Source organism: Indicator indicator, chromosome 31 (assembly GCF_027791375.1).
Source record: "Indicator indicator isolate 239-I01 chromosome 31, UM_Iind_1.1, whole genome shotgun sequence".
Lineage (NCBI taxonomy): Eukaryota > Metazoa > Chordata > Aves > Piciformes > Indicatoridae > Indicator > Indicator indicator.
Window position 1 is genome coordinate 11,814,220 of NC_072040.1, and position 27,805 is coordinate 11,842,024.

The window sequence follows — 27,805 nt, forward strand, 5'->3', positions numbered from 1 at the left end:
GACTCAGTCACTGCTGGCCGGGGGGGGGTGGGGGTGGGGCGTGGTGAGTGACAGATGATCCAAACATCTGTTTTGGGGGAGGGGGGGGGTGCGGGGAGTGCTCAGCCTCCAGTGTTGTGCTGGAGATCCAGGTCACAGCATTCACAGTGAGTGAGGAGTCCCCCAGGGCTGCTGTGCTCAGCCTGCTCTCCTGCCCTTGGCAGGCAACAACCAGGGCTCTGGATTGAGCTGTTAGGAATTTGATTACTTGGGGCAGCAGTGGAAGTCAGTGGGGGCTGAGGTATGGGCCAGGTGTTGAAAACGAGATCCTCTCACTGTGGGCATGAAAAATTCATTTCAACTGATGAAGGGACTTGAGCCCACTGGGACCTGAGGTGCAAGGATGAACAACAGCTCTGACCATGGCCTGCCTCCCATTGTGCTCCTGGGAGGACAGCCACAGCCAGGGTGACTGAAAGGAGCTGTGTGCAGGGCGGTCTGTTCTTGAGCAGCTTGGTGCTCATGCCCAAGGCAACAGGCCCTGAGCTGTTGGCCTGGTTCAGCAGCACAGCCTCCTGCCACTGTGCACGGAGCAGTGTAGAGCTTCTCTCTGCATCACCTGACAAGTGTGACACCAAAACTGACAGCACTGCCCTGGCCCTCAGGAGTGCAAGCAGAGACATCCTGACTGAGGATCCCACAGCCCTAAGGGGTTGATGGACCCAAAGGCCACCACTGGAGCTGGAGGCAGCAGACTTGCAGAGCCATGGAGCCTGCTGCTTGTCCTGCTGGGGTTTGTGTCCTACACGTTCAAGTGTGCCCCGTGCTGGTGAGATGAGTGCAGCTGTTGGTGTGAGAACTGCACACAGCTTGATGCTAGGAGCAGCAGGAAGGGGGCAGGACTCTCTGGGAAGGCAAACTAGTGACCTCTGGGGTCTGAGATAGCTGTCAAGATGTGAGCAGTAATAGAAGATTAACAATGGGGTGGAGCTGAGGGCAGGGCAGTGGCCACAACAGACTTTTTCATCTGCCAGGAGTAGCTGCAAGAGAGCAAACCCTGCTCCCAGGGCCTTGACTGGCAGGATGTGGTTCTGGAAGGCAGCAGCCAGGCACAGGCAAGTCCTCTCTTCCTTCTGAAGAGGGGCCTGAAGCCTTTAAAAGCTGAGGAGCCTGTGCTGTGTCTGTGGGGCACACAGCACCAGAACCAGGACTGCACTGGGACCTCCTCCAGGGGTGGAACTTGGCTTTTAAGAAATACATCCTCCATTGAGCTCCACAGAACAGCTGTGTGCTGAAGGCAGTGAAATAACCACTGGCACATGCTGTGAGTCAGAAAAACCACCTGGGAGGGCCACCTCTGAAGCCAGTGCCCCCAAGGGAGGGTGAAAGGTCCTTTCTGAGCAAGCAAGGCACATGGGCACTGCTAAGGCACAGCAGTGGAGCTATGGACCAGCTCCCCAGAAGGGCCCAGGACACATGAAAAATCAGTTCCTAGATGGAGTGGCTGAGCTCTGAGCTGGCCTGGTGCTTGTCTGGCTGCAGCCCCCACTGAACTCCTACTGTAGCCTCCCAACAGCATCCAGCTGCTGCAGTCCTGCAGGGTAGGAACAGAAGTCACTGTGAGCAAGCACAGCCCTGGGCCACTTCTGAGCCAGAGTTGAGTCGCAGGGCAGGAAGCTCGACAGCTTACCAAAAAATACTGCTTCCAGCCCTTCATCAGTGGTGTCCCAGGAGTGGAGACAAAGAGGTTCTGTCACACTGCCAAGAGAGGAGATGCTTTAATGGAGACACACCTGTGATCACAATCACTTCTGGAGCCAGGAGCTGCAGCCACACAGCAGCCCTGGGCAGCAGCCAGGCTAGACAGGTCTTGGGTTGCAGCCCCTGTTAGTGGCTCTGGGCAGCAGCACCGAGGTACACAGCAAGGCAGCAGTTGATCTACCTCCCTAACAGAGCTGCCAGGTAGGGTAAAGATGGAAAGCTACTGAACTGTGGTGTAAACCATGCAGGAGTAGGGGAGTGAGAATAGGTGTGCAATAAATACTTGAGGACAGCAGAAGGAACAGGCCAGAGGCTCATTTGAAAAAGAAAAATGAGAATCTCTTCTGCAAGCCATGAGAGGTCTTTAATGGAGCCTTGTCACCACCACAGCAGGCAGCCCAGTCCACAGCCACAGCATGGTACAGGGGGCAGGTTGGAAACAGCCCTCTTCACATGAAAAGGGTTGAAGAAATGATTTATCCACTTGCTAAAGCTCTGGGGTTAAAGAAGTGATCAGTAATCAACATTTATTTCACACCTAGGCAGAATGACTACAGCTGAAGCCTACTGCTCAGCTTGGTCCTCCACGACTTCAATCCTGCGTGGCCCATACAGTAAAACATAAGCTATGTGCCAGTCTCCACCCCCAGATAGCCTCAGGATGTCTTCGGGTGTGACAATGCTGACTTTGTCATCATCAAACTTGATCCATTCGTCTGCAAGAGGAACAAGAGCAGCGTTGGTACTGCAGCTGCACCCCAGCACTTCAGCAGCAGGGGCTGGGCAGTGGCTGAGGGCTGCATCTGAGTGGAATTTTTACCTTGTTTCCTCTTAACCCAGGACACGTAGTGCCCAGAGGAGCTGGATCTGCCCTGGTGTGTTAGCACTGCCTGCAGGTCGTAGTAGCCACAGTTATTGGAGCCAATGTCTGAGGAAGTGAGAAAAGGAAAAATGTGACACGAGGAGTTTGTGTTTTGAACAGCATACAGCCCCAGCCACGCTGCAGAGCTCTCTAAAATCCCATTCCCAGCACAGCTCTAAACCACCAAGCTGCAAGCAGCAGCTTCCAGGCAGGACAGGCCCTGGGACACTGGAGCCACTCCCAGTGCTGTGTGTCACGGCACAGACACTGCCCAATGCAGTGAGCTCAAAGCACTGAAAGCAGGAGGTGTGAGCAGAGCCCTCTGGACAGGTGGGGCCAACATCTCCTGCAAACTCAGCTGCTGGCATGGCTCAGGACGAGCATGGAAGTGCGAGGGCTGATGTGCTGCTGAGGATAGGCTGTGGAGCCAGGCTGCTGGGAACCCCTGGGCACAGCAGCTCCCCACTCACAGTGCAGTTATGCCAAGCAACTTTTGGGCAGACAAAAAATGGCCAATTGTGAATGCCCCCAGAAGGCTGTGACAGCCCCAGGGCAGCTCAGCACTCAGAGCACCCTGCTCTGTTCCAGCTCATCTGTGGCCCCCACTTCCCATCACACAGCCCTCAGGAAGCGCTGAACTGGGTCAGGCTTCCAGGATGATTTCTGCACAGCAAATGAGTTCTCATACCAGGATGAATGCTCAGGACATCCAAGCTCCAAGCCCCCAAGTTCAGGCACCACAGCAGCTTGAGAGGCCACTTCAGTTTGGTGTTGACAAGGACAGCCACAAAGCACCTGCCCAAGGCAGGCAGATGGCTTTTGATGTGCCAGGTGGGTGTCAGTCATGTCTCTGACTGGCTCAGCAGCATTTTGACTGTGCCTTATCTTTCCCTCCCTTCCATCTCTGTCCGCATCTGAAGATTCATTTGCAAAGCCATGACAAACACCCAGGGCTCTGCAACCCTTCCTACCAGCAGGTCCACTTCAACATCAGCAAACAGGAAGTTACTTGCAGATGGCTTCAGCTCCCTGTACTCACCATCAGGGAAAGAAAAGGGCTCGTATTTGACTTCCTTCTGTGCACCATCGCTTTTACTGGACTGGGGACAGAAAAGGCTGAATTAATGGGAAGGGTTCTGAGACAGCTTCAGTAGTCACATCCAACATCAACTCTCCATTCTTTCAGAGCTCTCTCTAAGCATTAACACTTTCATCATGGTAGGGCCATGACATGGCCCAGTACAAACCCAGACAGGCCTCAAGATGTCTAGACAGGGTCCCTTTCTCTCCCCTCCTTCCTGCAGAAAATCAGGGCAACAGGGGAAATAAAACAAAGGGGACAGGACTGCTGCCTGTCTGGTAAACAGGTTGTTTGTCTGGGGTGAGAGCAGGTGAGCTGACCACTGCTCCCCCAGATACAAGATCTTTGCTTCTGGCTTTTATGGTTACAGCCTGGCAGAACCATTTCCATTGGGCAGCTACAGGTTAGCTCCAGTGCCCCACTGGACCAATCGATCTCTGGCAAGATGTACACATACAAGTGCCTTGGCAGGCACCCTTGCCTTGCCTTGCTCAAACCTCACTTCAAGCCTACTTGAACTGTCTCATAGAATCTGCCTCGAGTGCCTGGTCCAGAGCCTGGGACTGAGCCACGAGCCATACCCAGCAAGACAGAGAAGCCACAAGCCTAGAAGCCAGCTCTGCCCAGCCTGCTTCCCCTTGCCACCAGACTCCTGCTGTGCCTCAGTTTCCCCAGGAGCCAGGCCAGCTCCATGGTGAGCAGCAGTGTCGTTACCTGCCTGCTGCCCGCTGCAGCCAGCCCAGCCTGGGCCCAGGCAGTGACCTCTCCTTGCTGGCAATCTGCTGTGCCCGCGCCCTACGAGAGCGCCCCAGAGCTGACGCAGCAGCAGCAGCAGCAGCAGCAGCAGCAGCAGCAGCAGCAGCAGCAGCAGCAGCAGCAGCACCCCCGTGTGGATAAACCAGCTGTGAGTAATTCACTCCCTTTGGGTCTCACGGTTCTTACCGAGCCTCCCCCCGCTGTAACTGAGCACTAGCTGCTCCTGGGATTAGTTGTTGCCTCCTAATTTGCATAGAATGGTTTGTGTTTGCCCTGAGACTGCACATTCCCATTGTAGATCTATCTTCCAACCATACAACCATCCTTTTAAGGAGTTTTGGCATATTTCACATTAATAAAGGGTTATTATTTTTATTAACACCCATTTGCCACATCATTTATTATTGGTGTGAGGGTAAACAGATAAGAATTCCCCCCTCAACCACAACAACTTTATGTTCAGCTTGGCACAAGTTCCAGTACTGTACTTCTGGCCAAAGCTGGCCAAGCCCAGCTTCCAGAGCAGAGACCACCTCAGCACCCCCAGCCCAGGCTGTTCACCCACCAGATTCACAGGGCTGGAGCATGAAAATGCTTCTGCAGTTGAAGATTTTATTCCCTGTTAGTGACTTGCTACAAGCAGAAGCAGCAACAAGAAAACCCCAGAGGCAGACTCTCAGTGCCATTACTTCCTGGTTTGAAGGAGCCCTCTTCCCAGACTCCTGACTGTGGAAGCAGAGGTACAAGCCTTGTGCAAATGTTCAATGAAACTGCCAGGAGTTAGGCCAGGAAGTGTACAAATCTTTAACCCAAACTTGGCTAAAATACTGCAGGTTTTGCTCATTTACTGCTTTTCTTCATTAAAGAAAGGCAGGTTAGCTGTAGAATAGGCAGCCAGGGGAGGAGATGAACTCTTTTGCCAAGTCTATAGCTCACCACTAGGTGCAGCCTACATTCATCAGCCAGACACTCCCTTGTGCAACCCTCTCCAGCTGCTGAGCAGGGAACAGCTACCTGTAGGCCACTGAGCAAGTCCCCTGCCAACCAGTAGCAGGATTTGAAGAGAGCAGTTTTGTGTAACTAGGAAAAAACCCTCAGGCACAACACTGGTAAGCAGCAGCACTGCCTTTAAAACCAGTTTGAAACAAAACTGTAAGTAGTGATGTGTTTGCTTCCAGCACTGAACACTTCTCCTGCAGCAGAGCAGATGCTGCATTGCCATCAAAACACACAGGAAGTGTTTAAAGCTCAGCACCAAGCAGCCTGATGCTAACTCAGCAAACACCACATTGAAGGCAGTAGAGTTCTCTGTAGTTCTCCCTGCACCCCAGTCCCTGCTCTTTTTCCCCATGTCCACACAGACTCACATTCTTTGGCTGCTGGTTTACTTTTTTGTCTTCTAGGTCTTTGAATTTGGATCGGTAAGAGACCATTTTTTCCTGGAGGTCTGGAGTACACAGCTCATAGACATCCAACATAAGAGGAAACTTAACATCCTAGGGAGGAAAAAGCACACAGGTGATGAGCACAGTGAAGTGCTCTGCTATGGGAAGATTCAGTCCCAACAAACACCATTCCCAAACAAATTTATGGCAACTGGATCCACTCAAATGCTGCTGAGGCTGTACCCAAAGGGCTGCAATAGTTCCACAGAAGGATGTCTGAGTCAGTATAAACAAACCATACAAACAACTCCAGTCAGTAGGATTTGGTTCATCATCAGCTGCCCTATTTCTATGCTGTGGAAATGGACATGCAGGGCTAAAGGGAAAACAAATGCAGGAGGGCTGCACGCTTGTGAAAATGCCATCTGTGGTAGCTAACCAGCTCCCAGAGCAGTGAACCTGCCTTCAGCCTCTGCTGCTCTTGGGAGGAACAGGCAGCAGCCATCATGATGCTCCCTGGGCAGCCCAGGAGGTCTATCAGGCAAGGCCAGCAGCAGCTGTTTGCAGCTGGGCCTTGCACTTGTCAGTCAGAAGGGCAGCCAATAAAACACTCAGCACAGGAAGTGTTTGCTTGCAGAACCATTTCCCAGCAACTGAGGAACACCAGCCAGGGACCAAAAGCAAGGCCTCTCCTTAATTAAACCCTCCTCTGAACCACCAGTGGAAAGAGACCACAAGCCAGCCTGAAAACACTGCAGCACATTCACCTCTGCCCCTTACCCTCTCCCCAGGCTAAGCTGGCAGCATAGATGGCACACATCACAACAGGGCACAGAGCTGCTTCCTGCTTAGGCAGAGAAACTGCACTGTCAATATTTTGAATGCAATTCAAAAGCAAACAACTTGGCAGACAACTTTCAAGTATTAGTTGCCTACTGACAATAAAACCTCACTGGTTATCAACAGGAATTCAGCTTCACTATGCAGAAAGCTTACCTTGAGGACTTTGGCATTCACAGATTCCTTCTCTTTGTAGAAAAACCTGACCATCTGGATAGTCAGGTAGGCTGGCAGGCGACTGATTTTAGACTGCAGGGGAAGAATTAGTCAGTCACAAATCTTTTATACCTCACAACACTTCTCACCCTCAGCCTTCTATCACCTGAGACTAGGGAGCAGAGCCCAACCCCCACCTCACTGCAGCCTCCTCTCAGGGAACTGTACAGAGCAATGAGGTCTCCCCTCAGCCTCCTCTTCTCCAGACCGAACACCCCAAGGTCCTTCAGCTGCACCTCCCCAGCCCTGTTCTCCAGACCCTTCCCCAGCTTTGTTGCCCTTCTCTGGAACAGCTCCAGTCCCTCAGTGTTCTTCTTGGAGTGAGGGGCCCAAAACTGGATTTGGGTATGGACTCAAGGTATGGCCTCACCAGTACCCAGCACAGGGGGACAATCCCTGCCCTCCTCCTGCTGGCCATACCATGGCTGATCCAGGCCAGGCTGGTGGTTGCCTTCTTGGCCACCTGGGCACACCCTGGCTCATGTTCAGCTGCTGTCAACCAGCACCCCCAGGTCCTTTTCTGCCAGGCAGCTTTCCAGCCACCCTGCCCCATGATGAAGAGGCCTAGAGAGCAGCACTCACGGATTTGATGTAGAGGGCATTTCTCTGAAGTGTTGGAGAGAGTTTGGTGATTTCCTCCTGAAGTCGCTGCAAAGCAAAGAACACCACAGGTAGCAACACCCAGATCCACCCCAAACCCAGCTCACAGCACAGACAGACCAGCAACTCAGGCTGGCTGTGCCAAAGCCTCCTGCTGCTCTCAGCCATGGACAGTGGGCACCTCCCTGGCAGAGTCCATGCCCATTCATTTGCTCAGCTTTGGGCTCACAGCACAAACTCTCTCTGCAGAGTTTACTTCACAGTAGACTGCCACTGGCTTTGGTTACAAACTGCCCCTGGAGTTCCTCATGCCATGCCTGGAACAGAGCTGAAGACAGCCTGAGGTTTCTGGTGTGGGGCATGTGCTCATTTCTCACCTCTCAGCCAGAACAACTGAAAGCAGCCAGAGCTGCACACAAGCCCCAGGGGCTGAGCCTCTGCTCTCAGGGCCAGATTGGCCTGGCTGTTGGTGGTGTGACTCTCCTGCTACAGGCACCCAGCCAAGCAATTCTAGAAGAGCTTTTTTTCACCTGGAAGGGATGTTTCTTTTTGAACACTCTGTTTAATTGGTGAGCATTAACTGTTTGATCTTAGTGTGCCTTACAAACTGTTAAAAAACAAAATGTAGACACAAGGATTTTCTGAGAGCCATGCAACTTGGTCCAGTCCTGTACAAACCAGACCCCTGCCTCCAGCCCTGCTCTTCTACAAACTCTGGCCAAGAGCGGGTACTACAAAGTCTTGTAGTATTCCCTATTCTCCCTCCTTCAGATTGTCCACAACCCCCAAAACCTTAGAAAGGTACAGAAAAAGCTCAGAATCCTTTAAGAAGCTCAACTGAAATAAACAGTTCACAGATGATGTTGTGGCATGGAAACTAACATCCCCTGCAAACCTAAGTTTGGGCTTAATTACTCTATCACCTTATTTTAAAATTGACTTTGGGGAGCCATCTACAGCAGGCTAAAAGCTGGCCTGGAGTGAAAGCCAGCTCAATAAACCAGAAGCAAACTGGATTGCAGTTGGTTACCTGCAGGGAAAACCCTGTCAGAGACAAGGCAGTGCTCTGCTGGAGTCTGGCTTACATTGACAAGCAGCTCACTTTCACTGCTCTCTTCCCACTGAACACCAAAATAAAGACCTTGCAGCTCTGCAGGTCCAGTTCCCAGTCACAGATTAAGGACAGAGGCATTAAGAACGAAGCTGTAATGGCTCACCAGCTTTAGTCCTGTAAACAGATATTTCACTTCTTGATTGATAAAGCAGCTAAGCTGGAGCAGATTCTCCTTTCCTTTAGTTACTTCCTCTTCTTCGGCTTCTGTACATTTCATGCTTCACAAAATTAAGGAAAACCATCATGGACCAAGGGCTGAGCCACTGCTCCAGTGAGAGCACAGCAGTGAAGCACAGCAGCTTCACATCCCCCTCTGCTTGGGCAGCAGCAGCACTTCTCACAGCAGAAAAGAGGAACAGACCAGCCAGCTGTTCCCTCACCCAGCTGTTCCTTCCAGCAGCCCTTCCTCCTCACCCAGCTGTTCCCTCCAGCAGCCCTTCCTCCTCATCCAGCTGTTCCCTCCAGCAGCCCTTCCTCCTAACCCAGCTGTTCCCTCAGGTGGTAGCTGAGGCAGACATCACTCTAAAAAACATAAAGGCAGTTTTTAATCCTGATTTCAGCTTTGAGCCCTGCTTTGTTCTTTCTTCTCTCCCCAAGCAGCCAAACCCCAGGACACAGATCACACTAACTGGCTGCCAGCACCAAGGCAGGAAGGCCTCCATAGGTGTTTGCAATTAACAGAGTTTTTCTAATCCTGCTGCTGACCAGACTTCCATTTCTTTCCCCATGGAGAGCCTCCTTTCCCTGTCTTCCATCTTCCCTCTTCAGTGGATTGAAGCCCATTTCTTCCTGATTTTCTATACACTCCTCTATCTGCTCTGTCCTGTCTCAGCTGCATTAGTTTCTGACCCACCTAGCAGTGTGCATCTAATTTACTTAAGAAATCAATCAGGCTGTGGTGTGTGGCTGTTTGGCAGGCCACACTCCCTTGCAAGTCAAACAAAAGGCTGTTTAGGACAACCATGACTTTTATTAGAATAAAACATGTCAGGACTCTTGAAGTAGATACCTGGCAGTCTCCTCTGGGGAGCAGATCTGCTCTGAAAATCCAGAGAGGTTTTTCCTGTCAATTTCCACTGCCTTTCTTCCTCCCCCCCACGCTGTCCCTCACAGTATACCCAACCTTGGCTTGCACTGCTGGGTGCTCCCTTCACCAGCCAACACCTTGCTCTGCATGCTGGCCTGCACCCAGCTGCCCAGCCCCTGTGCCTTGCCTGCAGGATACGCTGTTTCGAATTCGATGCTGAAGAACTGGTCAATTAAACTCTTCTTCTTGGGAGATGCTGCTGTGGCTCCAGAGTCTGTCTGTAAAACAAATTCTCTTATGACATGGCTTTACACAGCCTGCAAAGATGCACTTCTTCACAGAAAAAATAACCCCAGGGACTGGAATGGTTAAAGCCTGTTTCTTCACCTCTCTCTAGGGACATTTTCTGAGAGCCAACCTCCTCACACAGTAGAGGTCCCAAAACAAAAGCATTCAGAGTGCTGCTAGCACCACAGCAAACCATGCTAGCAAGCAAGGTTTCAGTCTGAAAGTCACACTTCCCTGCCCACCTTAAATCTCTCACATTTTAGAGTAGTCTATCAGATTTTTGACACTGCCAAGACTCTCCCAGAAGAGGTTTCACAGAGAAAGGAGTCAGTCTGGTGAAGTCCTGGGGAAAGCTTCCATTCCTCCTCAGGTAGATTAAGGCAGGTGTCTGTCTGAAGGAGTACTCTGCAGCCAAGAATGCTGGAGCACACTTCCTGCAGAAAAGCAGCTCCTGGGTGCTAAATTTAGATGCTCAGGGCCAGCTGCTGCATGCTCCCAGTCACCCCCCCCAGCCCAGCATGTGGCTCACCAAGCCCACAGGGGAGTGTTCCCACAGCACAGCTGGCATGGCACAGGCAGCATGGTGCTGTCCAGACTCAGCAGCAAGCAGTTCCCCTCACTGGGCTGCAGACACACTTCAAAGGACTCTGACAGAGCAGACAAACCTTAACAAGAGGCACATGACTCAAGTCCAGTGCTCCAACCCCAGCTCTGCTGAGAGGAAGAGTACAATTACCTCCATGACTGTGTCACTTTCAATGCCTTCCAGCTTCTGCTGTAGCACCCTCATCATCTGCACCCAGCACTCATTGGCATCCTAGGAAGGGAAGAGAACACTCAGTTATGACTTAGTAAGCTGAAACCCAGCAACCAAATATGGGGATGGGACTAGGTGACCTTTGGAGGTCCCTTCCAACCCAAGCCATTCTACCATCCCTTAACTAAGAGTTCCTCCCACCAGACATGTTCAGAGCTAGCAGCTGAGTCTACATTCAGCTGCTCTGCACAGCACAAAAGCAAACACTTGAAGGGACAAATGCCAACAAGAAGCTGCTCAGCAGTCCTTACCTGTTGGAGGTACTGGCCTTGGTCACCCTTCTCTGCAAACTGTGGGAAGGCCATGTGCAAGAACTGCAGGAGAATGATAGGTGGGATACTGGAGGAGGTTTTATCCATGGAATCAAACAAGTCTCTAAGAGCTTGAAGAAAAAGTGAAGGCTTTGAGAAGTGGAAACACAATGCAAACATGGCAGGAGGTTTACAAGGCAGTCAAACAGCAGCAGTGCTTAAAGACTGATGGTTTTGCAGTGCCCAGTTTGACCTTTCCAAAGCAGAACTGCACAGTGGTGTAACAGGTGCACGAAGATCTGCTTTGGGAACATGACTGTGCAAGAGCAGAGCTGACAGCTCTGAGAGCTTGGCACATATCTCTCCTGGCTGCTAACATAGGAGGAAAACCAAACATTTTTGAGCAGCTAAGACTGCATTTGAAACACCTCTGAGGAAGAACATTTTCCCAAGAGCATAGCACCTAGAGAAAGCAAAAGGCAGTCACAATCTGTCCTCTAGAGGAGCTCAAGTTTCACCAACTACTGGGAAAAACTTTTCATTTTTCCCAACTAAAATGCCTAGAAAATACTCCTGCTCCATTGAAGACCCAGGACACAAGACTGTGTGCAGCTGTGCAGCCAGCTCACAGCTCTGGGCAGCTCCATGAACACTGCTGATCACAGGACAGCACACAGGTATTTGCTCCACACCACTGTCTGTCTTCTCTACCCAGGTTATAGCATTTTGAACCCACAGATCACCTCAGAGGCACCTGTTCATCCTCACAGCCATCCTGCAGGGTGGGCAACAGTCTGCATGGTCACTACTCAACAAGTGGAGAGACTAATGAATGATACTCTTGTGTACATGACCATAGGCAAGACTGGAAGGAACCAACTGCTTCCCCTCTAAGGAGTTTCACCACTGAGGGACAAACAATATGACACAGCAATTACAAAAGATGCCCTAAGTGTCATGCAGGAGTTCATCACCCAAGAATTAATTAGGAATTCCTTCAGCTCTTCAGAACACTGAAAAGCAGAGCTGTCACCTTAAAAAGGAAGCAGGGACACCAAGTGAATGTGGGACAAGGGGAGAAGCAGGCAGTAAGCACTGGACTTACAGCCCAGGCCTTCAGCAGCAGGCACTCCCACAAACCCTTCCTGCCTTACACTGTTTTGTTTTCCTTACATGGCCTGCTAGAAACCTGCTTTAGACAGTTCCAGGCACTTGATGCCTACATACAAACCAGTCAGGAGACAAATTATTTCTGTCTAAGCCTTGAATAAACCTTCCCTGGCATGCAGCTAGGGGACACGCAGGGGTCTGTGCTTTGCAGCCACAGTCAGAATAAACTCTATAGATCTTAAGGACAGAGCAAAATGAACCCTCCAGTGCTAGCAGGTCTGCAAGTGCTGGGCATATGTGCTAAAGAAAAACAAACCAGCCTAACACCCTGGGTCCTACTCCAAACACCAACCTGCAGTAATGTATTGAGCAGAGGCCATTTCTCCTGAAGCTCTTAAGGCACCACCATATCTGAAAGAAGAGAAAAAGAATCAATATGCAAATCAGCACAGTCAAGCAGAGCTGTCAGGTCTCGAAGTCATAAAGCAGGCAGCAGCTGGATTTATTTAAATGCATCAAAAGAAATCAATCCCCAAACAGAAGTAACTAAAGGTAAGATTTACTGCCACTCACCTGGAAGGCTCAGCTCTTCTGCAAGCAGTGCATGGAAGCAAAGGCAAACTGGCATCCTTCAGACAACCAACAAATGCAGACTGAGAAGTCTGGATGCACCACTGCTGCTTCCCTAAGCCATCTGCCTCCAAGTCTCAGTCTGTGTTTACAGAACTCAGAAAAACTCTGAAGAGAAGCTACCCCACACCTGAAACATTTGCCACAGCTTCTTCAGGTACATGGAAAAAGCCACCTTCAAGAACAGATGGGAGAGAAAAGGCACAGAGATGGAGGGCAGGTTGCTTCCTCCCTCTGCAGCAGAACAAAGCAGTGAGAGGTGAGCTATTGCTCTTGGGGAGATGTTTCCTGCACTGAGAAAGGACAGGAGTGGGCACTCCTCTGACTCCAGCTTCCCACCCAGTGCTTTCTGAGGGTACCAGCTGCCAGCAGCAGAGATGCCCCCTCGGAGCACAGAGCCTTCAGGCACAAGCAGGGGCTCCTGCATGCCTCCAGCTCAAACTGAACTGTGCCAGCTCTGCCCACTGCTAGAGGAGAGGCAGGCAGCTTCCCCCTGTCATGGTTCCAAACAGGGCTACCCTTGAAGAGATGAACAGAGACATGGCCTTAAGCTTTCCCATGAGAGTCCTTGCACCTCTCTCCTACTACCACTCACACTTCCATGCTGTCACCAAGCAGAGGAGACCAAACAGAGGCCAAGCCTCCAGGGAAAAGAGTGGCTGCCTCCGAGTCCAACTTCCCACAGACAGCAAGACCTCATCTTGTACTGCAGCCTGCAGTGTCACAGCTGTCAAATGCTCTGACTCAGAATCCTTTAGATGGGAATAAACAGACTCTCCTAAACTGTCAAATTGACAAACAAGGAAAAGCTCTCAGTTTCTGTACTTGACAAATAGGTCTCAGTGCTAAATAATTAAGATTCCAGATTGTAGGTACTGAGGCAACTCCTTTACAGTAACCTGGAGGTGCAGCTGGGCCAGGCTCTCAGGAAAGCAGTGCATCTGAATGGGATTAGACTGATTGGAAGGTGGCAAAGCTCTGCCTGCTCCTCACAGTTTTTACGCTCATGTCTTTCTCAAACTCAGGCTCACACTGCCCTGTGTTCTTCTTTCCCCCAACTTCACAACTTCCAAGATTCTGATAAATGCCTCACACAAAGCAATTGAGCACTTGCACATTTCAGCCCAGAACAACAAAACCCCACAAAACTCCCAAACTCAAAGCCTCCAACAATTCATCAGGAAAGCTGTTCCACCATAGGGACAAAGAAAAACTCCACCAGGCCATGCACATCCACATAGCAGCTATAAGACAAGCTTCAATCCACATTACACCAGCCTAAGGCATCACAGGCCCTGCTAGCCCAGCCCAGCACCAAGAGCACTGCCCCCCCAGGACTCCACTCCCCAGCTGAAGCAAGCATTTCAGTCATGCCTCCTACCTTTTGAGGGCCTCTTTCACCTCGGGCACGGAGCGGATGCACTGCACGGTGGCGTTCATGTAGCAAGTGTTGCCAAGGTTTGTCAGGCCACAGGGCAGCTCCAGCTACCAAAACAAGGGACAAGGTGCTTAAGGGCTGGGCAAGATGTGTGACCCCAACACCTAAGAGAAGGAATGATCAGAGCTGTGCCAGACACCTCAGCAAGATTTCCCTCTCCTGACGACATTCAGCACTCAGAGCCTGCACCAGAGGACACTCAGGAATGCTTTGGGCTTTCCTTCCCTGCAGGTTTGGGCTCATGAACTTATTCTTCAAGCAGGCAGTCATTCAGAAAGTTCAGTTCAAATCTCATTCAAGTTTTGACCTCCAAGTTTGATCTCCATGCAATCTCCACATGACTACCTTTGCACAAACACTGATGTTTTCAGGAAGACTCTGAAGCTGATGCTCATAGTTAGAGACATAAGCCAGAAGTCTGCAATAGATCATTACTGTGGCCAGTTCTGGTGTCCCCAGCACAAGAAGGACACAGAGCTGTTGGACTGAGTCCAGAAGAGGGCCACAAAGATGATCCAAGGGCTGGAGCAGCTCTGTTACGAGGACAGGCTGAGGGAGCTGGGGGTGTTCAGCCTGGAGAAGACTCCAGGGGGACCTCAGAGCTGCCTGCCAGTACCTGAAGGGATCCTGCAGGAAGGCTGCAGAGAGACTTTTCCTGAGGGTGTCCAGAGACAGGATAAGGGGGAATGGTTTGAAGCTGAGGCAGAGCAGGGTTAGACTGGAGCTGAGGAAGAAGTTCTTTGGTAGGAGAGTGGTGAGACTCTGGCACAGGTTGCCCAGGGAGGTTGGATGAGAGGGGTTTTGTACTTTTTTGCACTGGGCTTTGTATTTTTTTAAAATGTAGCAAATGTGAAGGGATTATTATCATCATCATCATCATTATCACCCACTCTCTGAGGGTGTTCAAGGCCAGGCTGGATGAAGCCTTGGGCAACCAAGTCTAGCTGAGAGGTGTCCCTGCCCATGGCAGGGGAATGGGAGTAGTGGATTTCTTTTCTGCAGGAGTGGTCAGGGATTGGAAGAGGCTGCCTAGGGAGGTGATGGAGTCCCCATCCCTGGAGGTGTTCAAGAAACCTGTGGCCATGGCATTGGGGACAGGGTTTAATCATAGAATGGCTCAGGCTGGAAGAGACCTTAGAGATCATCCAATCCAACCCTGTGCCATGGGCAGGGACATCTCTCAAGTAGCCCAGGTTACTCATGGCCCCATCCAACCTGGCCTTGAACATCTCCAAGGACGAGGCATCCACAGCCTCTCTGGACAATCCATTCCAGACCTTGCCACCTTCCTAGTGAAGAATTTCTTCCTAAGATCCAAGATGGCTTTGGCTGATGGTTGGACTGGATGACCTTGGAGGTCTTTTCCAACCAAAACAATTCCATGATTCTATTCATTCGTTTGTTTCTCAGTTACCTCAAAGTCTGTGCAAAACTAGGTAAATTCCCCTCAGCTGCTGGTGCAGGTGTCAGTAAGCACAAAGCCAGCACTAGAGCACAGCTCTGTTTGCATACTGGCAGGCACAGCAGTGTCCCCATTCTGCATGCACAGCTGACAACAGCCAGGCAGCTGTTCTGAGTGTGATTGAGAGCTCCCAGTTCAAACCACTCATGAGAAAATGAAGCCTTGCAAAATAGGAAACAACTTAAACAGAAGTTACTTCATTAAAAAAACAACAGGAATTCTGCTCTTCCAGACTGTACTCCATAGAGGAAAACCTATCACCTATCTCTCTACTGTCAAACTTACTTTCCCCAGCAAGCAAAGTTTACTGCTGCTACTGACAAGTAGAACCTCACACCCCCTCCACTCTAAACACAGCTCTGTTTCCATTCACAGACTTGAAGAAGGCAGGAAACTATTTTGCTCTAATTCAGACAAAGGTCAGGACTATTACAGCAATGGCAACACCACTTTGTCTTTCAGAACATCAGCAATGCTGCTTTTAGACACCTTTCTGAGCTGCCTGCTCAGAGAAGAGCAGCAGTGGGTATGTGACCTCCCCATCAAACCCCAGACCTCCTGACCCAAGCAGTGATGGAGTGTAAAGGTGCAGCTCTTTGAGAAGCTGGAAATGCAGAACAGACATTACAGGCTCACAATCCACTTCTTAGCAATTGCAAGCATTTAAAAACTTCAGGTTACTGCAAGGTGTTCAAGCAAAAGGGTGTGAAAGGTGCTTACAGCTGAAGCCAGCTGCTCCTCTGTCATGTCCTCGACAAAGACGGGGCGGGCGAGCGGCTCCTCGGGCAGCGCGTCTGCAGAACCCATCATTAACAAGGTCATCCCCTTGGAACACAGCAGAAACAGCCATCAACATCCAACAGCAGCCACTCACACTCCAAAGGAAAAGAAAACCCTTAAGCTCTTGACACACTGCAGCTATTTCCCCCCCGAGCAAACAGAACCTTCCCCCTGGTTTACAGATCTGGTGCTTGGCTGTTGCTTCTTAAGGGCACACATCAACTTTCTCATTATCTAGGAAGCACTTCCTGACCACGAGGAGCCTGGCAAGCTTGCCAGCAGCTGGCAACACTTCCAGTTCCAGCTGGGACTAAATTTAACATTCATGGAATACCCCAGAGTGAAGTGCTCAGAAAAGCTCCCTTCTGACAGACCACCAGGAATCCAGCATCTCGCACACTTCCATGGCAGTCCTGCTCTTTCCCACAGGCCTCAGAGAACCCCTTGGAGCCAAGGATACACTCTGATTTGGAAACATTTGAGCTGCTCAATCAGCAGCATCTTCAGTTCTCAAATGCAGAATTCTCTAAACAGCAATAAAAACATTCCTCATCTTCAGCCTGGAACCTGGGGCAAACCCTCAGAGAGATGTGGGTAATAAGGAGGACTGCAGCTCTGAGCTGGGAATTGGGGTTTCCACCTGCAGAGCAAGCAGGCAAGGGAAGTGCCTTGGGTCTGCAAGGTTCTGAGGACATGAAGTGTAAAGTGAAAAAGTTTAGGCATGAGGAGTGATGTTCAAAGGGGGTGAAAGCAATGGAAGCACCATGCTTGCTGGACTGGCACCAGGAGAAAGGAGTTTTACAGCATTCAGCAGCTGCAGGAACACATGGACACAGCAATATCCATCAAAGAGGGAGAAAATGACTGCCTGAGGCCTTGAAAAATAGTGTAAGGAAAAGGATGGATAACAGAATGGAAAGAGACTCCTTTGATATTCTAAATAAACCCCTAGAGCTTGCCTCTAAACATGACTGGAATTACTGCAGGCAATTAGGCAGTAACAGTGCACAGAAAAAAGTATTTTGCACTGGGGTTTTGCTACAACAGCTGCAGCCACGGGTGAGAAATAGAAGCCTGCAAACTTATTACCAGGGTAGGAATAATGCTACATAATTCCATCTGCTCAGTGGAGAACCAGAGTAAAACTTGTGTCAAAGAGATGGTACAAGATACCCAAGGGGTTTGGAATGCCCCAAACCATGCAAAGACAAATCTGGGGACGTGCTGTTACACGGCAAGGGGTAACAAACACAAAGTGATGCAGGGCTTGTTTACCTTCCCAGTCCAGCTCTGTTTTTAAACAACCACCCTTCAGTACAGGAGAAGAAAGTTCAGCAGGCTGACCAAAGAGGCAGTAGGCAGAGCTGTAAGTCTGTCTACCTTCAGCACTTGCAGGGCATCAGTTTTCCATGCTGAGGACACCAACACACAGGGCCATGGACACTGCCTGGGTTCACAAGCTCTCTCTGACCAACACTGCTCGTGATGATGGTCACTGACAGACAGAGAAGGGCCACTGCTCTGACCCAGAACCCTTCTTGTAGGAAACAGATGCTCCCAGGGACTTCAGGAAGATGCTGTAACCTCCCTATGGATGCCACAAAAGGATTTCTACAAATCCATGTCAAGAACTTGGTAAGAATGCTTAGGTATGACAGCTCTAAAACTATTTTTCATCAAGGCCTAGTTTTTAAGAAGGAGCTACCCATTCAAACAGGAGCAGCAAGCACTTGAGACCTTTCTTTAAACGTCGAAAATAAAATCAAACTAGTAAAATTTTGTTATTCCTCAGAACTTACATTCTTTATTTTCAGGTTCCCCCAGTCATCATCCTGTATTTGAAATGAAAGACAAGACAAGTGAGTTATCTTGCAGCAAAAGTCATTGACATTAATCATTATTTTCAAACACGCAACTGTGTTTCACCCAGGAATCCACAACATTAACTCTTCACACATCATCAATTCTTGTCTGGCTAAAATAAAGAGCAGCCAAGTCATCTTCTCAGTGAGGTTCTTTATCTGCTGCTCAGCATTGCTTAGACACAAACAGCTTTCTGCAGGGAAGGTGCCTATGTCACATCACACTGAGCAATCTCCAGCAAAGAAGTGCCAGAGACATTTTTCTTAAACAAACTAAAAAGAAAAACGTCACATTCAAATTCTGAGCACTGAGAAGGAACAGAAAAACCCACCAAGGAGAGCAGTGTTTGGTACAGGAGTGAAGTGTTTGAACACAGCAGTGTAACCCTCCCAGGAGCACTCTAGCAGCAGGCACTGAATCACACACAACTGTCTGAGCAGCGTGGTCAGTTGAACCCACACAAGGAGAGGGTTTCTGGAGGGGCAGTCAGTTGAACCCACACAAGGAGAGGGTTTCTGGAGGGGCAGTCAGTTGAACCCACACAAGGAGAGGGTTTCTGGAGGGGCAGTCAGTTGAACCCACACAAGGAGAGGGTTTCTGGAGGGGCAGTCAGTTGAACCCACACAAGGAGAGGGTTTCTGGAGGGGCAGTCAGTTGAACCCATACAAGGACAGAGCTTCTGGAGGAACACCTACAGTGATGGTCATTGCTCATCACGTTATAAGGTAACCAAGCTAGAAAGACAAAACATAAGAGCAGATCTCTACCTTCAGAGTTCCTCCTTTCACCATCACCTTCTGCCTAGCAGGCTGTACTCCAGTCAGTGCAAACAGCTGGGCTTTGAAGACCATTGGAGGCTCATCAGTGTTGAGCTCCACACCATCAAACTTCTCTTTTCCCCATTTCACGTTAACTGCAAACAAAGTGTTTTGAAACCAGGTTATTTCCTCATATACAAGAATGTCATGACCAAGACTAACCCAGGATTTCAAACTCCAGACTCTAGAGTTTAAAACTTGACTAAAGGACAGCTGCTCTGCAGGGTGTCTCAGCCATCTGAAGATGCTATTTCCAGCAAGGCAAGCAATACCCTACAAGACAATGGTAAGCAAGACACACACTAAGGAACTCTGCAAGCAATGATGTGTCTGACAGCACCTGGAGCTCCTTAGCAAGCCTCCACAGGAGCTCTCCTGGCACTGCTCAGGACACACATTTCTGAGGGAATCTCAGGTGTGCAACTCCAGTTTACTCTTCCATAGCATTTCCATCCTCCTCCAACAGCAAACAAAACTATCATAGAATCAATCACAGGTTGGAAAAGACCCTTGGGATCAAGTCCAACCACTGAGCCTACTCTACAAGGTTCACCCCTAAATCACATCCCCAGCACCACATTCAAACCACCTTTAAACACCTCCAGGGCTGGAGACTCCACCACCTCCCTGGGCAGCACTTCCAGTGTCTGACCACTCTTGATGGGAAAAATGTTTCCTACTGTCCAGTCTGAACCTGCCCCAGTGCAGCTTGAGGCTGTTCCCTCTTGTTCTATGGCCAGCTGCCTGTGAGAAGAGACCAGCACCAACCTCTCCACAACCTCCTTTCAGGGAGCTGGAGAGAGCCAGGAGGTCTCCCCTTAGCCTCCTCTTCTCCAAACTAACCATCCCCAGCTCCTTCAGTCCCTCTTCATCAGATTTACTCTCCAGGCCCTTCACCAGCTCCAGCACTTCAGTGTCTACTGAGGTGCCCAAAACTGGACACAATACCTGAGGTGTGGCCTCCCCAGAGCTGAGCACAGCGGGACAGTTGTGATCTTCAAAAGCAAAGCAACTGACTGCCAGCCATGATTTCAGCTACTAGGAGGGCTCAAGGGGAGCTACACAAGGAGGTGAGGGTGTGCCAGGACATGGGCACACAGAGCACACCTCCTGTCTCCTCTCAGCAGAAGCTTAACTCACAGGACATCACTGCCAGAATCATTGAATTGTTTGGGTTTAGAATCATTGAATTGTTTGGGGTGAAAAGCCCTCTGAGACCATCCAGTCCAACCACCCACCCAACACCACCACAGCCACTAAATCATGTCCCCAAGTGCCATGGCCACAGGTTGCTTTGACAACCTACCTGCCAGCAAATATAAACAGCCCAGCACAGGCCACAGCTCTAGAAGCCCTGAGCAAAGGTGAAAGACTGGAATGAAGAAGTGAAATTTGGCCACAAAAAAATCTGACTTTTGACACTGGGAATGGGCTCACCAGCACAAATGTTAGGCAGTGACATGCAGGGCCCTTCCTTTTGGTAGAGAAGGTACTGAGCACAGCAGACAAGGGCCTGGAGTAAGCTGTGTGATTAGAAAGAGCAGCTGTACACCTCTGCTCACTTCCAATCACTCAGAGGCACACAAGGCTGCTGTAGCAAGCTGTAGTTTGTCTAAAAGCCTGCAAAGCACAGGAGTCAGTAAGAGCCTGTGTCCACAGCGAGGGGCTGAAATGTCCTTTTAATAAAGCTGTGTCCTTCCCTCTGTCTGTGCTTCAGTTGTGGGTAATGGACCATGGCAGCTCTGGGTGGTGCTCCACAAAACTCTTAAAAGTCATGACTGAAAATCCCCTTCCATGAATGTTCAGATTTCAGCTGTGTAGTGCTGGCTAAGAAGGAAGAAGAACCAAAACTTAGACTAAATTAGCCTACAAAGCAGCTCCCCTGAGTGGCTTTTCAGCGTATCAGACAGAAAGTACCTTCTGGTTTGCCCAACCCCTAGTATTTAAAACAAAACATACTTGTTGTTTTGCATCTTCTAGACCTATCAAGCATGACTTTGCCCATTTTCATTGATTCAGAGTGGTTTGGGTTGGAAGTGACCATAAAGGTCATCCAGTTCCAAGCACCTCCCACCAGCAAAGGTTGCTCAAGGCCTCATCCAGCCTGGCCTTGAACACCTCCAGGGAGGAGGCATCCACAGCCTCCCTGGGCAACCTGTGCCAGTGTCTCACCACCCTCACTGCAAATAATTTCTTCCTCATCTCCAGTCTCAGTCTCCCCTCTCCCAGCTCAAAGCCATTGTTCCTCTTCCTGGCACTCCCAGCCCTTATCAAAGGCCCCTTCCAGCTCTCCTGGAGCCCCTTCAGGTACTGGGAGATTTTAGAGCAGCCTTCCTGGAGCCTTCTCTTCTCTAGGCTGAACAGCTCCAACTCTCTCAGCCTGTCCCCATAGGCCTCCTCTAGACCCTCTCCAGCAGCTCCAGGTCCTTCTTGTACTGCGGGTCCTAGAACTGGAGGCAGTGCTGCAGGTGGGGTCTGAGCAGAGCAGAGGGGCAGAATCCCCTCCCTGTGCTGCTGCTCTCTCTTCTCTGGATGCAGCCCAGGATATGTTTTCTTGGTTGTTTTTCCCCAAAAGCAATCACACTCAGCTGCACAGGCTTTAAGTTGTGCACTTTTGAAGAGTCATTCATCCATAGCTGAACCCACACAGAGTTTGCAGTTGTCATCCTGCAATGGCTTTCACAAGTTTGCGCTCAAGAGGAGGAAACTGAGGAGCATGACTGAGACGACCAGTGGAATTTCACCAGAAGTTTCCAAAATTTTTAGTTTGAAAGCAATGGAAACTAAGAAAAAGGAAAGACTCCCATGGACCAGAACAGGTAGCTCACACAGATGTTCTGGAGGAAAATCTGTTACACTGACATCAGGATCCACAACTACAGAGGTGTAGGAGCAGGGACACGACTGCACCGAGGCCTCTACACTCTGCTCCTCAGGCACTGAAAATCCCTGAGACGGCAGAGCTGTGAACCACACACAGACAGTGGCTGGTGCCAGGAACGTCACTGGAGGCTCTGCTCCTGCAGCCTCCACCGGGAATGTTGCCTGGCAAGCAGGGCCGGGATGCAGCGCAGCTGAAGGAAAACGCAACTAGGAAGCAGTGGATGTGCAGGAGCCGAGGCTGCTGCAGCTAAATGCACTCGGAGGCAGGGCTGCAGCGCTCCGCTCAGCGCAGCACGAAGACAGCCAGGGCAGGGCCGCCCCGGGGCACGGCCACACGCGGTGCACGTACGGCGGGACCGAGCCCTGCCGAGGGTCCTCTCGCCACCAGCGGCCGGGAAAACAATTCCTCCCCCAGCGGCCAGGCCGCTGCCGGGCCGCACGTCCCGGGCCGTTCCGGGTGCCCTCCTGGGCCAGGCGCGGCGGACACGTGCCCAGCGCCGGCGGCAGAACGGCGGCGCCGCGGGGGAGCCTCCCGCTGGATCCGGGACGAACGGCCCGCCTGCCCGGCGGCGGGGAGGCACCTGGCCAGGGGCAGAGGGACCGCCGAGCCGGGCTCGTCGCGGAGGCTGCGGCAGCCGCGGCCACAGGCGCTGCCGCCCCGCTCCACGCTACGGGCGGCCGGGGGCAGGCGGCGGGGCCGGGCCAGGTCCGGGCCAGGTCCGGCTCACCTGAGAAGAGCGGCATGGCGCAGGGGGCCGGCGGCGCGCCGTGTCCCGGGAGAGCGCGGGGCACCGGGAGGGTGGCGGCGGGGAGCGGGCGGACGATGGCGGCAGCTCCGGCGCGTCCCTCCCTGCCTCGGGGTCTCATTCAAACCGGCCCCTCAGGATGACGCTGCAACCGGGGCCCTCGCCGGAAGCGGCAGCGCCTGCGCGCGCAGCGGCGGAAGGGCGGCGCCGGGGCTCGGCCGCGGCCGGCCCGCTGCGCGCGGCGGTGCCGGTGCAGCTCCCGCAGCCTCGCCGGTCGGGGCTGGTTGGGGCAGCAGCGGCCCCGGGGCAGCCGGTGGGAGCTTGCTGGGTAACCGACACTCTCCCTGCCCCGGGAACGTGCAGCCGACCGAAAACTAACCGCCGGGCGGGAGGGGTTCACCGTGCCGCGAGCTGACCGGACGCGGAGCCGCGGCCTGAGGTGTCCGGCCGGGAGGCTGCGAAGAGCTTGGTCCCGGACGGGCTGGGAGCGCTGCCGGCTCCAGGCTGTCTGGGTGTATAGAGCAAAGCGCTGAAGGGCCGAGGGGAGGCCGGAGGCTTCTGGTGTGCCCCAAAGCTGCACCGAGGCAGGCAGGGAGGGAAAAACAAAGGCTCCAGTGAGTGGAGTGCGTGAGGGGTATAGGAAAACGGGGAGAGGGCAGACCGATCCACCGGCGACTGCTTCAGGCTCGGTAATGGGAGACGGGAGCACTGAAGGACGAGTGAAGAGCGACTGAAGGAGCTGGGGATGGTTAGTGTGAAACAGAGGAGGCTGAGGAGAGACCTCCTGGCTCTCTACAGCTCCCTGAAAGGAGGTTGTGCAGAGGTTGGTGCTGGTCTCTTCTCACAGGCAATTGGCCATAGAACAAGAGGGAACAGCCTCAAGCTGCAGCAGGGCAGGTTCAGACTGGACAGTAGGAAACATTTTTCCCATCAAGAGTGGTCAGACACTGGAAGTGCTGCCCAGGGAGGTGGTGGAGTCTCCAGCCCTGGAGGTGTTTAAAGGTGGTTTGGATGTGGTGCTTGGGGATGTGGTTTAGGGGTGAACCTTGTAGAACCTCGTAGGCTTAATGGTTGGACTTGGTGATCCAGAGGGTCGTTTCCAGCCTGAATGATTCTATGATTCTGAGTGTGATGGCAGTGGCCAGGACCCTTCAGGACAATGGAGTCATGAGTCTCAACTGCTTCTACAAAAGCTCTTGGTATTAGACTGATGAAAGAAACTAAAGCAGTGCTTAAATATATGAAAAAGAAGGGAATCACAGAAGGAGACGTCCCTTCCTCACACCCCTCTTGGCTACTACCTCTGGAAGCCCTGCAGTGCCTTCCCCAGCTCCTCTGGCAGCAGTGAGAAGGGGCACTGTGGGCTGGGTTGTTTGTGCTTGCACTGTTTCTGCTGTAGAAGTGATACCCAAATCAAGAGGGGTTTCTCCCTGATAAGCACACTGCTCGCCATATGGGATCTTCAGTTCAAAATAGTCAAAGAAGGATACACAAAAGAGCCAGAAGAACAGTCCAGGGCTTGAAGGTAAAAGCCTTAAGATGGAATGGTGGAGGTTTCAGGCTTTTTGGCTTCTCAAAAAGAAGGACAAAAGTTGTTTTTTGTTGTCCAGCGTAGGCACCTAGACGTGAAAAGGAAGTTTCAGGGAACAAGGCTTATGTCTCCTAGAGAAGCTCCAGTGGGTGGTGTGCTGAAATTCAGATGGTTCTTGAACTTGGAGTTACCAGTGGCTAAGGCCACTTATGAATTGCTAAAGTTCTCCATCAAGGGTGAGGCCTCTGCTGTTACTTTGGCTTTCCTAAGGGAGCTTTCTAGAAAAGCTTCAGTGCTGTCCTGGGGTGAGATCCTGCAGACCATCTGTTCCAGCGAGCAGGTCCAGCTCTCTGCCGCTGAGTCGAAGTGCAGGGCATCTCCAGTCTGACCATCAGTGGCCTGTGGAGAGGCCATGTGTTTGAGACCCCCAGACAGAACCTCACTGCTGCAGTGTGCAGTGCACACAATGAGTGCTTTCTGCCCTTCAGGTCTGCACAACTCCAGGCCATGTGTTCCCAGGCCTTGGCCAAGGCACCAGAGGGTGCTGTTTAGGAAGGATTAGGATCTGCAGAGCTTTCCTGCCTGCTGAAAGGTGAAGAACCACCAGCTCCCTGCCTCTGAGTTCATGGAGGGGATCAAGAGATGAGGCTTTGCTGTGTGCCCATAGTGTGCCACCTGATGCAGGGACATGACAGTGCCCACAGGGATGCCACCTGATGCAGGGACATGACAGCCAGGTGACCTGCAGGACATCTGATCTGTGCAGGATTTGTGGAACATTACCAAATGCATCTTTTTCCTCAGTGAAGCTCTAAGGGCCCCCTGGGCTGTGCTGTGGGGGTGTGGGGACAGCAGAGCTGCCTGCCCCAGCTGGGTCTCTCAGGCATTTTTCCAGGCCACTCGAGCATGGCTGCTTCCCCTCCTGGGCTGGCTTTGGATCCCAAGCTGGGGCTGTGTGGTTTACACTGCACCACATGCAGGCCAGCAGGCCTGGCACCGCTGGAGGATGGGTCAGGGCAAGTCCAGATCTGTTTGCAGGAGGCTCTTACTCCGATAGCTCAGTTTTTGAGGAGCACAAGCAGCAGATGAGCCCTCAGAGAGTACAAGCAGGTCGGGTAATACAGTGGCAGGCGTGGGGGAGAAAGGCAAGTCCCATTGCAAGCCATGCTTCAGGCACCCTTGTGATGCCTGCAGTAGAACAAAGAAGACAGTCTTCAGCTTAAACCATCAGAGCCCCAGGAATTCAGATCCTGCCTTTCTTGCCTTGTTTCTTGCAATGGGGATTTGTGTGCCTCTGATCCAGCACTGACAGGGGCATTTGTGAACCTGTGGGGAACACAATGCTCTTGGGAACCTTTCCAGGTACCTTCAGGCTTTGAACATTTTAATGAGCATGTGTTAACAGCACAGGTAGGATCACATGAGTTCCTGGCCTACAGTTTATTGCCATGCATGTTAATCTCAGGCCTAGTTCTGAGTGCTTTAGGTTTGATTTTCCAGTGTCCTGGTATGTTGCAGAGCTTTACATGGTTCATGAAAAGTTCTTTTTTGTGATGGAGATGAGCATTCCACCTTGCAGTACTGCAAACCTTGCCTGTGTCCACAGGCACCCAGAAAACAAGGGACAGAAACAAGCCCTTGAGCAGAATCCAGCCTGCACTGTCAGCCAGGCACTGTGCAGGGCTGAGCAAGGCCCAGACGAAGTCACCAAGGCTGGGATCTGCCTGTGTGGTCACAGCTCCTAGAGCAGAGCTGGGGGCCCAGGGTATGGCCCAACAGGCACTCCAGCCTGGAAGCCCCTGCTGTGTTTGAGCTCTCACAGCAACTACAAACTGAGCAGCTCAGTGTCAGTGACTTCTGCTTAGAGCTGATCCAGAGAATGTGATGCCAGGGCAGAGGAGAAGGCAGCGGTGAGCTCCTGGCTAGTGTCCCCCAGTTCCATGTCAGGGGTGGTAAGCTTTGCATGCTGAGTCACCGAATGTGCATCTGGGGGAAGGAAACAGAGCAGAACTCTATTTGCATTTTTGGATCTCTATACATAAAAATTCCCAGTAGAGTTCACCAGCTCAGAGGGAAGCTCAGCACCTGCTGCCCCTCCTCTCACTGCCTCTGGCTACAGCCCCTGGCTGCTGCTGAGTCCTGCTCCTGGGAGGCCTCATCCAAACCCAAGCTGTTTTGCTGGTTAGACACTTAAGAGTTTCCTTTTCCTGTTTCCTTCAGCAGAAATAGGGAGGCTTGAAATGAAAAAGAGCAGATTTTGGTGTTCTAGTGTTCAGGAACTTTCAGCCTAACACAGAAAGGGAAGAGCAGTGGAGGTAAATGAACAGCAATCACCTAAGAACCCAGACTCCTCCCTTCCTCACACAGGGTTAGCCCCACAGCTTCACCAAGCTGAGTGAAGCCAGCCCTTAACAGCCTGCACATCCACACCTCCTGGTGACTTCGCAGAGCATTAGAGAAGCATGGGCAGAATGTCCCTGTAAGAGGAATCAGTGGCAGACACAGCAGCACAGGGACCTTTTCCTGGATGCCTAAGCTGATGCTTGCTAGAAGTTTAATGGCAATTATTTTTTTTCCCTGAGATACAGCTGAGATCACAGACATTGCTTCCCTAACAGTAGAAAGCTTTATGATGAAGTATAAAATAACGTTGATTGGAATAGCCCTTTAAGCTCATCCAGTCCAACCATTCTCTGACTCTCCCAAGGTTGGTGCTTAAACCATGTTCCTCAGCATCACAGCTCTGCCTCTTTCAAACACCTCCAGGGATGGGGAGTCCTCCACAAGTGCATTGTGTTTCAGTCAGTTCTAGGCCAAGCCCCCTCTTTGGGGGGATCGCTGGCTTGATTTAATATTACAAAGCCTCAGGTTCCCTTTTCTTTCATGTAACACTGATGTAACAACTGTCACTGGGTTGACACAGATCTGCACATCATCTGCCAGCCCCATGTGAGTGCCTGCACATCCCAGGGCATTTACGTGGTGTGCTTTGTCGTGCATGGGCAGCTGAACTGCATCCTGAAATAACCAGCAGGTACCCATCTCACAGATCACAGGATCTTAGGGTTGGAAGGACCTCTGGAGATCTTCAAGTCCAAGCCCCCTGCCAGAGCAGGACCAGAGAATTCAGCACAGGTCACACAGGAACACATCCAGGTGGAGCTTGAAAGTCTCCAGAGAAGGAGACTCCACAACCTCTCTGGGCAGCCTGTTCCTGTGCTTTGCAACCCCTACAGTAAAGAAGTTCTTCCTGATGTTGAGGTGGAACCTCCTGTGCTGTAGTTTCCATCCATTGCCCCTTGTTCTATCACTGCATGCATCTGAGCAGAGCCTGTCCCCTCCCTCTTGACCTCCAGCCCTCAGATATTTATAGACATTTATTAAATCCCCTTTCAGTCTTCTCCAGACTAAAATCCAGTTTAGTCATCTAAGTGCCAATATAGCCAAAAAGACTGTAAAAGGAAGGGTCAACTCCAGACAATCTTTTCTTCATTAGAAATCAGGAGCTGTCCTGTGTAAACTATTCTTTTTCACCACTAACACAAAGGAAGATGACTGCTTTGGTCT

At 51.4% G+C, this 27,805-nt stretch overlaps 1 protein-coding gene across 2 annotated transcripts; it reads right to left on the minus strand.

Annotated features, from left to right (window-relative positions):
* Nucleotides 1-1,761: 1,761 nt before the first annotated feature.
* On the minus strand, nt 1,762-22,724 carry USP14 (ubiquitin specific peptidase 14). Of its 2 annotated transcripts, XM_054394599.1 has the most exons (16): nt 22,690-22,724; nt 19,028-19,173; nt 18,197-18,229; nt 16,338-16,442; nt 14,099-14,202; nt 12,440-12,498; nt 10,978-11,108; nt 10,646-10,726; nt 9,820-9,899; nt 8,698-8,812; nt 7,463-7,528; nt 6,821-6,913; nt 5,807-5,935; nt 3,642-3,702; nt 2,561-2,668; nt 1,762-2,456 (listed from the first exon to the last, which is right to left on the minus strand). In XM_054394599.1, exons 1-16 carry the CDS (start codon nt 22,703-22,705, stop codon nt 2,305-2,307), a joined length of 1,479 nt encoding a protein of 492 aa, XP_054250574.1. In that variant the 5' UTR covers nt 22,706-22,724; the 3' UTR covers nt 1,762-2,304. The 2 variants fall into 2 exon arrangements, with proteins under 2 accessions (XP_054250574.1, XP_054250575.1); XM_054394600.1 differs by lacking the exon at nt 16,338-16,442.
* Between the last annotated feature and the right edge of the window lie 5,081 nt (nt 22,725-27,805).